This window comes from Saimiri boliviensis, chromosome 6 (assembly GCF_048565385.1).
Source record: "Saimiri boliviensis isolate mSaiBol1 chromosome 6, mSaiBol1.pri, whole genome shotgun sequence".
Classification (NCBI taxonomy): Eukaryota; Metazoa; Chordata; class Mammalia; order Primates; family Cebidae; genus Saimiri; species Saimiri boliviensis.
This window is the reverse complement of record NC_133454.1, coordinates 94,854,720-94,866,942: the sequence shown is the minus strand read 5'-3', so window position 1 is coordinate 94,866,942 and position 12,223 is coordinate 94,854,720. Positions and strand designations below refer to the sequence as shown.

General features: G+C 38.2%; 1 protein-coding gene across 3 annotated transcripts in view; it reads right to left on the bottom strand.

Annotated features, from left to right (window-relative positions):
* ANO3 (anoctamin 3) overlaps positions 1 to 12,223 on the bottom strand; it is a 434,237-nt gene that overhangs the window by 284,997 nt on the left and 137,017 nt on the right. The window contains exon 1 of one of the 3 annotated variants that reach the window (XM_003919928.4): positions 8,558 to 10,777. The exons of the other annotated variants lie outside the window; for them this stretch is intronic. Within the exon in view, the coding sequence (XP_003919977.1) occupies positions 8,558 to 8,603 (46 nt within the window). The 5' untranslated portion in view covers positions 8,604 to 10,777. Of the gene's footprint in view, positions 1 to 8,557; positions 10,778 to 12,223 lie in introns of those variants that run through there. 3 annotated transcript variants of the gene reach the window in all.

Sequence of the window (12,223 nt, the reverse complement as noted above, 5' to 3'; positions counted from 1 at the left end):
AAGTGGGTGAAGGATATGAATGGACACTTTTCAAAGGAAGACATATATGAAGCCAACAAACATATGAAAAAAGCTCATCATCACTAGTCATTAGAGAAATGCAAATCAAAACCACATTGAGATACTATCTTATGCCCGTTAGAATAGTGATCATTTAAAAAACATGGAGACAACAAACGCTGGAGAGGATGTAGAGAAATAGGAAGGCTTTTACACTGTTGGTGGGAGTGTAAATTAGTTCAACCATTGTGGAAGACGGTGTGGCAATTCCCCAAGGATCTAGAAATAGAAATACCATTTGACCCAGCAATCCCATTACTGGGTATATACCCAAAGGATTATTATAAAGGTATATGCACAGGTATGCTCGTTGTGGCACTGTTTACAATAGCAAAGACTTGGAACCAACCCAAATGCCCATCAATGATAGACTGGATAAAGAAAATTTGGAACATATATACCATGGAATACTTTGTAGCCATAAAAAAGGATGAGTTCATGTTCTTTGCAGGGACATGGATGAAGCTGGAAACCTATTATTCTCAGCAAACTGACACAAGAAAAGAAAACCAAACACTGCATGTTCTCACTCACAAGTGGGTGCTGAACAATGAAAACACATGGACACAGGGAGGGGAACACCACACAGGGGACCGTAGAGGGGTATGGGGCTAGGTGAGAGATAGCAGGAGATGGGGGAATTGGGGAGGGATAACATTAAGAGAAATACTTAACGTAGATGATGGGGATGGATGAAGCAAACCACAATGGCATGTGTATACCTATGTAACAATCCTGCACAATGTGCACGTGTACCCCAGAACTTAAAGTATAATTAAAAAAAAAAGAAAGAAACAAAGAGAGAAAGGGAAGGAAGGAAGGAGGGAGGGAGACAGGGAGGGAAGGAGAGACCAGGCATGGTGGCTCAGGACCGTAATCCCAGCACTTTGGGAGGCCAAGGCAGGGGAATCACTAGGTCAAGAAATCGAGACCATCCTGGCCAACATGGTGAAACCATGTTTCTACTAAAAACACAAAAATTAGCTGGGCATGGTTGTGCATTACCTGTATTTCCAGCTACTTGGGAGGCTGAAGCAGGAGAGTTGCTTGAACCCAGGAGGCAGAGGTTGCAGTGAGCTGGATTGTGCCACTGCACTCCTGGGCAAAAGAGGGAAGGAAGGAAGGAAGGAAGGAAGGGAGGGAGGGAGGGAGGGAGGGAGGAGGGAGGAGGGGAGGGAGCGGAAAGTAACTTTGTTCAGGGCTTAGAACAAAGAAAAAGAATTGACCATATTTGGGGTATTTACAAGGGTCATGATTGAACAACTGAAAACAAGGTCTAAGAATTCCTCCCTACAAGTCTAATAACTCATTAATTGAAGTGTCCAGTTTGACATGAATCAGCTGAGAAGTTAAAGAGCATAGAATAAATAAGACAGCCAATGCCATTTAGGAACGTTAACAAAACTTTTAAAAGGAAGATAGTTAACATCAGGAAAACACTAAAGTTACATTTTCATTGTATGAAATGCATGCATATAACTAACTACATCTAGAATCTATATAGCTTGTTTTTACTAGTAAATACAGCATCAATTGGCAATTTACTATAGTTCATGATTTTAAATTCATTCTCTAATTTAATGTGCACATAGTTATAGTATTATATTATCAAACTGTTTTTGAAATTGACTCAATTGCCAGACTCTCCTAGGATGCATCTTTGTAAAAAATACAGATTTCTAGTCTCCTCCCCTGGAGTTTAGATTCAGTAGGTCCAGAGTGACTGAAGAATTTGCATTTTAACAAGAATGTTGGGTGATTCTTTGCATCTTGCAAACTGGGGAACCTAGATCATATAGATGTAGGAGCTAAAGTAAATGAAATAAATTGCTGCAGATACCAGGGAGTGATGGAGTGTGTGTTTAAAGCCAGATGTTGTGCATACATTTACAAAGTATCCACCACTACCCTCCCAAATTGCTGTTATTAGTGTTCCAAAGCCAAATATAAAATATTATTAGGTTCGTGCAAAAGTTATTGAGGATTTGCCATTGAAAGTAATGGCATTTGACATTTTACTTGTGCACCAACAAAATACACAACTTTAGGAGTTAATTTTAGGAGATGCCTTTTGGTCAGCCTGGTATCTATTTAAGAGTACGATGATAAGAAATGTACTACAACCAATACAATGCATTTGCAAAATGCTTTCAGTAATGTACTTTCAGGCAAGCCAATTTTACCCACAAGGAACCCCTCTCCTCAGCAGGCCAACTGCATCTCAGTTTTAGTGAAGAGGTGAATATGGGAGATGTATGCTTTGGTGAACCTGTATCCTGCAGCTGCTGCAGGCTTCCTACATAGCTGTTGCATTGAAACCAATTGGAATTTAAAGTAACTGCTACTTGCAGTGCAATTTAAGAGGAAAGACAACTGAAGGGACAGTCAGGATGGTTGTACTAATCCACTAGAGCAGGCGTCCCCAAACTTTTTACACAGGGGGCCAGTTCCCTGTCCCTCAGACCGTTGGAGGGCCGCCACATACTGTGCTCCTCTCACTGACTACCAATGAAAGAGGTGCCCCTTCCTGAAGTGCTGCGGGGGGCCGCATGTGGCCCGTGGGCCGCAGTTTGGGGACACCTGCACTAGAGGTTAAGAATATGACTTCACACTTCCATAACTTCTGAGGAACTGCTGAGTCAGAAGGGAACATGGAGGTCATTCTGCCAGATGTTGTCATTTCAGATATATGGTGACTGAAGTCACAGAAGGGGCAGGGAGCTACTCATGGCAAGTTCAGAAATAATACAAATCTGTCCTGAACTCTGATATTATTTTGGAGGAAAAGATGTACAGGGAGGAAGCTAGCTACAGACAGCTGTGGTAAAAATTTGACAGACGTGAAATGCTTTTCAGCTGTTTAAGTGTTTCATCCTCCAAAGAACCTGCAACAATTAGACTTCTTTATGGAACACAGTGGTTAGAAATGTGGACTTTGGTGTCAGGGAGGGCTGTGTTCAAAGCCTAGCTCTTTTGCTCATTAAGAGTTAATTTGGAATGCATGTAAGTTATCTCAATCTCAAACCCCTTATCTTGAAAATAAGAACAATAATATAATTATTAAAGCCTTCGTGAGTATGAAATAATGCAGTGAGTGTATCTTTGAGCCTTGGGAACAATGGGTATAGTTGCCACACAATGTTAGTTTCTGCTGCAGTTTTTCTTGTTATTTTTATTATTATCATTTACTACAGTCCTGAGAGGTGGATGTTACTGTCCTGAAATTTTGGATAAGAAAACTATTGCTCAGAAAGGGTAAATGTGCAAAGGCACAGAGGTAGTGACAGCGGTCAGTCAGTCTCAGGGAACTTTGAGCCACTGCTGTTTTCATCAAGGTACAAATATTACATTAAGCCTTTTTTTTTTTTTTTTTGGAGACAGAGTCTTGCTCTATCACCAGGCCGGAGTATAGTGGTGCAATTTCAGCTCACTGCAGCATACGCCTTCCAGGTTCCAGTGATTCTCCTGCCTCAGCTTCCCAAGTAGCTGGAATTATAGGCACCCGCCACCACACCAGGCTAATTTTTGTATTTTTAGTAGAGATGGGGTTTTATCACGTTGGCCAGGCTGGTCTTGAACGTCTAACCTCAAGTGATCTGCCCACTTTGGCCTCCCAAAGCAAGCTGTACTTTTTACACTAACATTTAATAAACATCTGCAGATGTATAAAATGTTAAAATAACGAAGAGAAGGTTGAATTTTTCTTTGATATTTTAAAGGGTTGAGTTTAAATTGTCTTTTAATAAATAGGTTTATATAATCAATTCCAAATATATTTTCAGAAACATCCATATACAGAATATAATGTAAATCCTAGATTCAAATGAAAACTTCAGCTCTCTAGAATCATCAAGGAATGTGCTATTTTATATAATTAAAATTCTAGATAGCTTTGAAACACTCACATTTTAAAATTATAATTACTTTAGATATAATTCATTTTAAACTCCACCACTTCTCTCCATTACTAAGTAGAGGATATATATTTATCACATAACATATACTACTATCCTGGCTAATTCAAAGCCATCCTTTTAAACAGCAATGTTCTTACTTTGAATTAACACAGTAATTCCTCTGAGCCATCTGAGGTATGCAAGATTTTTTAAGATATAGTCTCAGACACTTATGTTTTTTTTGGGTTGAAATATCTCTATATTCTTTTTATAGTTTGGCTCACTTGTACTCGGAGATTGTTAATGGAGAACTAGAGTTCTAAATGTCTAGGAAACTTTCTGTGTAAGGAAAGAAAGAGAAGGGTGAAAACTGAAGGACAGAGTAGAAGACCAGATGGGCTCTAAATTATATTAGATTCCCAATTCTTTCTAATGATCCAGGTTGATATTCACTACCAGCCTAAGAAAAGTATAACTCTTTACCTTAAAATATCTCCCCCAGTGATTTTTCCTTTACAACTTATACTTATTTTAACAAGAGACAATGCGTTCTTTTAATCATAAATAAAATAATAGACTATGCAAATACCAGGAAGAGTTAGCACAATGACTGTATGAAATTTTGTCACTGTATAAATGGCTCCAGATTTTTTTTTCTTATTTCTCTAAGGTAAGGGTATAGGAAACTTCTAGATTGTAAGAACATCAGTGAGTGGCAAAGGAGATGTAAACAGTGGATATCAGAGATTCTGAAGATAGACATTTTCCCCAGGAATGTCCTTCTAAGTAATCTGAAGTTGCAACTGGACACAAAGCAGAATAGTTGTGCCAAGTGGCTTTACAGGTGTGCACTTGGAATAGCAACTCATTTAGAGTAAAAGAGAAGGAAAATACTTTAGTCTGCAAGTCTCCATACAAGTGTAAAATACTATTATTATTAAATGAGTTATGTGAGTGGTAAATGCTTATTGATGTGGAATTACTAAAAACACTCTGTGTTTAACCAAATGTCCTTTAGGAAAATGATGAATAACTTAACAGCCTTAACTGATCCTATTAAGCCCAAGTCTTTTGGGACAGGCTGTGTTTAATTTGATCAATGGTTCTATGAAAAGTCTTGGTAGCTATATTGGTAAAGAGCAGCTACCAGAAGCCAGAATTATCATTGTCCTTTTCTTGCCCATCCTTGAATGACACATGAGTTCATCATAAATTAAGCAAAACAGAGAAAGCCAGGCTAGGAAGCAGAGTTGAACTTTCCCCAGAAATCACTGCTGATGTGTCAGCTAATGTGTTCTTACAAGATGTGCTAAGACAAAAGAAAACATATGCTCCCAGTTGTCTATAACCATAATACACTCCAATTTACCCTTAGGAAATCAAAAATAAGCAAACTGCCTCCCCTTCCTCACTACTGCCCAGGAGTCTCACTTTTTACTTCCTAATCTTTTAAGCCTCTTAATAAGACAATATAAAATTTAAAGTGGATTAAAATTTAAAAATGTATGTGGATATCTTCTTCATAAACACAACTGGCACTGCCAAAAACAAAATGTCAACATTTTCCTAGAGAAGTGCAAAGTTGTCTGCAATTCTCATAAAGGTGTTTGGCAAATCTCTCAGACTTCCTACTATACTAAGTCCTTTAAGGAGGAGGGTTTTGCAGTAAGAGATTCAGCAACAAAAAAGCACCGAATAATGCTATCACTAAGCACAGTCCCTGGCATACATGCAGCAAAAGCAAGGTAAATATTTTAAAGATGGTCTGGAGTCCACTGTTTTCCTTAAGATTAATCCCAAAGCAATAAAGCTGAATGAGGCAAAAGAAAAAACAAAAGGCAAGAAATTATAAGGGAACTGCTAAGCGCCCAATTTATACTACTAAAGAGTCAACCAAAGGTGGATAGGGCTGGATCAATTTTAGTGAGAAAATAACTAAAATTTTTGAGCCCCAACTGTGTGTCAGACGACCTGCTAAACACCTTATAACTGTGCAAGATAGATATTATCTTCATTTCACATAGGCAGTAACTGTGGCTTAGGGACATTAAATGACATAACCTGTAAGTAGAATGCATTGGATGAATATCCAGGGCTCAAAATAAAGATCAGAGATTAAATTAATGATTAAATTTGTGTTTACATACAGTATTTCATTTCACAGTCAACCAGTCTATGCTATATTTACACTTACCTATCAAAACCAATTTTGATCAGAGATTGGTTATTACATAGTTCACAAATATAAAGGAGGATTCCCATGCCTTATGTAGGGTTTAAATACGGAGTGTGTCTGTTTTCAAGTAAGGGTAGAATTTTTTAAGTAATATGTAACAAGGGTGATTTCTGTATATATCAGGCTATTTCTAGGTATTTTAAAGTTGAAATCAAAATGTTTAAGAGACATTGAGCTCACTTGATTAAAACAAAAGAACATTCCATCAACTGGATTTTTCAGCTAAATTAATTTGTAAAAGTAAATTAAAAACAAGGCTCTCCTCTTTGTCTGGTCCTGAAGAAATCATCTCTGCCTTCCCATGCCAACTGTCCCTCCCACTAAATAAGGGGGACAGACAGAAAAGGCCAAAGGGATTAGGAATGGATTCCCGTTCATGTTATAGATGAAGCAAGGTCCAAATAAACTAATCACTGTGTTGAAGATTTCTCAGTAGTAACAAAGGCAAGCTTAGAACCTAGGAGTACAGAGTTCCACTAGAGAATGTTCTCCACTTTAATGTGCAATTTTCAGGTTAATGTTATGGTGAAAAGGACATCTGAAAGTTTTTTGTTGCATACCTCCTGGGACAGACAACATCTAGAGAATTATTTTGCTTCTTCCTATTCGAAGAATAAAAATAGCTGATCCTCAATTTGGTCTGTTTTTTCCTAATGCCCATGCAGGATTAAGAAGCCATTAACCAGAAGCACTTAGCTAAAATGAATCTTGCTTCCTTCATGCTGGAGTACTCCTCCTCTAGATTTGTATCCTTTTGCTAAAGTTGCCTTTTATGCCAAAAAGTAAAGGAAGACTTGAAACTAAATGGCTCATAATGCATCATAAAGGAAACAATATGAAATGCCAGCAATTGCACAATTTCTTATCACTCACTTTGAGCAATGATAATTGGTCCTAAGCTGGCAATTATTTCCTTCTTAAAAACACAACATGTATCCATACATAATACATTGTTGTGGTGCAATTTGAAGCTTCCAGATCCCAGAAATGAGTCACTCATAGCCAAAGCATCAGAAGAGGTATTAACTGTATGAGGCTGTTGTAAAGTTCCTATCATCTTTGTCTTCATTCTGAAAGTTTATACATGTTTAAAACCATGACTAAAGAGAACACAACTTCTTGAAGCAGTTTAACTTTCTCTGAAACCTTGAGTTGAAGTGGAAGTGGATACTACCTGAAATTTTTGCATGCCCCCCACCCCCAGTCTCTCACATCACTCCCAATTTCAACATATATTTGAAACATCCTAGAGAACTTGAGCTTGAACTGAGTACAGAATTATGGAACTGGAAACTCAGTCAGTCTCAGATTCTGTCTTATACAGGAATCCCTTCGAAATTATTCCTGGTGTGTTAACGTAGTTTTGTTTAAAAAAAAAAAAAAGTCAACGATGTACATAGAAACAACTTGTTGACAAAAGAAATACAAATAATATCTGGAGGGAGGGAGATGAGAATATTTACTTTGAATGAGCAAAATTAGCATTCCAGAATTCATATATCTTAGGCACTCTATGATTAACTGTATCATAATTACCATTATTAATTCAGCAAAGTGACAATTGTGTCATTTAATTAATGCTTCTGGACAGTATAACTCCAAAAACTGTGAATGTGCCTCAAAATAAAAATGCTCTGTAAGAAGCCTTTTAAATCAAATAAGAAACAAAGATTAAAGAGTGAGGATAACTTGGAATAATTATGGATTTGACTACGAACACACAGACTCTTGTCTCTATGCCCAGCAAGAAACTCGAGGGAGAAGCTAAAAGATATAATATGAAGCCCCTAAAAAAGAAACTTAACATCAACAAGAACTTGAAGCCCAGAATCAAGCATGAGACGTGGGCAAACAATACATCTTCCCAAGGAAGTGACAGAGCCCCTTTAACTGCAACAGGCCAACTCTGGAACTCTCCCAAGAATTCATTTATCTTATGATTGTGTAAATGCGTCTCAAGTAGACACACTTCTGTGAAGATTACTCAATATTTGAACCACAGAGGACGGCAAATATTGTTCAACATTTCTGTCCTCATGTTTCAGAGCTCTACTGAGCTATTCGGACTATCCCTACTAAGCGTGTTTACTGCAGTGCATTGAAACAATCTTCACAGAGATATACATTAAGTCAAGTCCTGAAATGACGAATTCTGCTACTCCCAGGCACCGTGCGGAGGCTCAGAAAATCACTCATCTAGGATGCAGAGTGAAGAGGCATTTAATTTTTTTTTTTTTTTTTTAACTTCACAGAGTTCTCCACCTCTGTGTCGCATAAGCCTGCAAAGGATGCTCCTACACAACTGCAAGGGCATGCAGGGGGGACGTGACGCCCACAGGGAGAGGGGAGTAGGATTCCAACTGACCTTTTTGCTGTTTAAAAGACTGAATGGAGCCTGAATGATGGACCATTTTCACTCTGCACGTCCCCGCCGGCTTAGGGAGCTGCCCGAGAGGGAGGCGGAGGAACAGTAGCCAGGCTCTCACAGGCTCCAAGGTCCAGAGCCTCCGCGAGCGCACTGCAATTCGACACCTGCCTTAGGCGGCACTTCGCTCCCCAGGCTGCGCGCTCGCCGGTGTCGTTGTCATGGCAACGCGGAAGGGCTGTCGGGCGTCCGGCTCCCCTTAGCGGCTACTCCGGGAATAACCCCGCATCCCCCGCGCGTCCAGTGCCGCAGTGAGGGTGGGCGTTGAGCGGGGTTGGCTAGGAGTGGGAGCAGCAGACTTTACTGGAGAGCTAGATATAAATCGGAGCAAACCTCTACAGCTGCTACTGATGCCCTCTTTGCCAGGCTTTGAGGCTGGTTATTTATTTCCTAAAAGTTGGTTGGTAAACCCTAGGACTTTTTTAAGGAAAGGCAAAGTTGATCTGTGCTCTGAGAGGTATGCAGTGGCAGATGCAGAGACAGTTCTGTTTTTCTTTCTTAAACTTAAGTGGGGGACAGAAAGCCACGCCAGCTTAGCCAGTAACATATTTTATTAGATAAGCTGTGTTATATGTCTAGCACTTTTCACTTGAGTTTTCCTCTTCTGCTTCTGCTATTCAGACCTTGAATCATTTATGATGATGATTGCAGACCATTTATTACCTACTTAGTGATGGAGGCTGAAAAAACACTACCCACGATGCTCTATTTAATCCTCATAAAAGCCCTATAACGTAGATAAAATATTACTCTGGTATTATAAAAGAAACTGAAGATAAGAGCATCAAAGAGTTCTCAAGGTCACATAAATCAACACCTTATTTGAAAGAGATGGCACCTGATACCCAAAGAAGTGAAGTAAATATTTTTGTTTAGTTTGAGAAGTTATATTGTATTATTCATTTATTTTCTTCACAGCCTATTTTAAGTTCTAGGGTACATGTGCAGGATGTGCAGGTTTGTTACATAGGTAAACTCCTGCCATGGTGGTTTGCTGCACAGTTCACTGCATCACCCAGGTATTAAGCTCAGCATCCATTCGCTAATCTTCCTAATGCTCCCCCTCCCCAGCCAACAGGCCTCTGTGTGTGTTGTTCCCCCATGGGGTCCATGTGTTCTCATCATTCAGCTCCCACTTACAAGTGAAGTAACTTTTGAAAAGCAAAACTGCAGTGGCCAAAATAGGACCAGGAGCTAGCTGAACATGTTTTTCAGTAGGATCTCCTTTCCTCCATCTATCACTGCTCCCGGATTCAAAGGCCCTAAGTTCTTCCTGGAAGATGTAAGACGCTATTGAACAGACACATCGAAAGAGTCTATTGCTTCCTGAGTTTTGAAGTTTTATAAAATCCACTCAGAATCAGGTGAGTAATCCAAATCAAATCAGATGAAAAAGATGCAGAAATTTCCAAACTTCCAAAACCTCAAAAATATTGAGCTATTATTGTATGCTCTTTGACCTCCCCTGTGGTGCATGATACAAAAGGAGTGAGGATAATATAGCTAATTATGTACAGATGCATAACAAACCACCCTGAAACTAAGCTGTAAACTACAATTTATTATTATCGCTTATGGTTTTTACAGGTTTGCTAGGTTCAGTCAGGTGGTTATCACTCAGAGTTTCTCTTGATTGTTCAGTAACTGGGCCTAAAGTCATCTGAAGCAAAAAGAGAGAAATTGGATTCTACTCTCAGTGGGAGGGATAGCAAACAATGTGTTACCTTTCTTTAACGTATCATAATAGTCTTTCCAGAAAGAAATGCTGAGCATTCAGTAAGAGCTCAGTGTGCAGGCATTAAAGAAATACGTGGTCACAGACAATGAACTCAGTGTGAGTTAATCTCCAAATGAAGATCTAAAACAGAGCTCAGAGACTGTCTCCTCGAGGGCTTTGAATACAGATATTGTATAGATGAGGGCACTGAAACCGAAAAAAACAAATGATTTGCTTGAGGATTTTTTTTTTTTTAAATTGTCTTCATCTAGAGTTAAAATTTTGATAGGATTCAACTTACAGGTCATTCTCATGTGAACCTACTCACTGATTCTAATGCAACCCAATTCTCCTAGGTAAGGATTAGACAATGAATTTAAGAACTAGTTCATGGCAGAAAACTAACACCCAATATGTATTAGCCGCTGTTATAATTATGACCCCTGTAGATCTCATTTAAATTTTTAAAACACTTTTAAATACTGGTTTTAAAATCAGAAATGTTTGAAATTTAAACTTTAATTCAATCCCTGATCAGTAGGACTAATTAAAAGAATTAAAGTCCCCCTATCCATACTTCCAGGCACAGGTATCACCTTATCTTCCTAAGATCTCTTTATTCTGTTGATCTCTGATTTTCTCCAAACTACTCCCTGATCTAAAACCCAGCAGGAGGTAAATATGTATCTTTCAGAACTAGAAATGAGTTGAGATTTTGAAACTCATTGGATTTATTTTCCCAAGAAAAGAATGTTTGTTATTATTTCTAACATCCTTGCACCCTAACCTCCTTGATGGAGCTATGATTAAACTATCTTGTCATAAAGTTAATTACTTTTCTTAAAATTAGAAACATTTTAGGTTGGACTGCCAGATTGACTAGCAGGGGATTCAAAGAACATCTTTGCTTGTTTTAAAATCGGTCTTTTAGGGGAGGTTGCTAGAGGAACAGCTTTGTGAGGGGCCGAGGAAATTTGAAGCACCATCTGCTTTATAGGAAGGCAGTGCAAAGAGAAGAAAAAAAATTTTCTCTCTCTGTGTGTGTGTGTGTGCACACGCATGTGTGTATGTGTGTGTGTAAAGAAAGCATGTTTTGGAAGTACAGAAAGAGGAGTTTGGCAAAAGACCTCTTTTTTAACTAAAAATAAAAATTATGTGATTTGGTAAAAGGAAGCATTTTGATAAGACTGACATCTCCATTTTGGAAAGTTTAGGAATGGATATTAAGTAGTCTCATTACAGAAAGCTAAACTATGAACTAAGTTGAGTTGCTTTTTCTTAATATTTTTAGTTTCAAACATTTTTCTCCAAATTTTAATGACATGTAAAAATGTTTATTTTATATAATGTTTAGTGAGGGGCATGATTCATATATAATACACAGTACAGTCTTGACTATGTTTTCTAAAGTGGAAAAAACTAAAAGACTAAAAATAAACATGTGAAAATGTCTGGAGTAATCATGCTTGCAAATTGAGTTAAGGGTAATATTTTTAATACTTTAATATGTTTTTATCATGTTCATACTTTTTACCATGATATACGTTGATTTTATCCTTATTACGTACATACATCTTCAATCCCCATATTCATATACTTGTCTTGCAACAACTTCAATTTTTATCTGTCTAGTTTCTCCCTGTATGTTAAAGACATAAACCAGCTCTGCAAAAAAGTCATATACTATCATAAAATGAGAAATGGGGTGAAATTTAACAATTTTCTCCCTAAAAACCTATGGTTTCTGGCCACATGTGATAGTGTAACAACAGAATTAAGTAGATTCATCCTGCTGATACCTAGGCTACATGCTCAGAGTAGCATTCAGAAATGGTACTACTGATGGATTTGTCTAAGATAAAGTCATGGAGGAAAATCAGCAGCCTCAA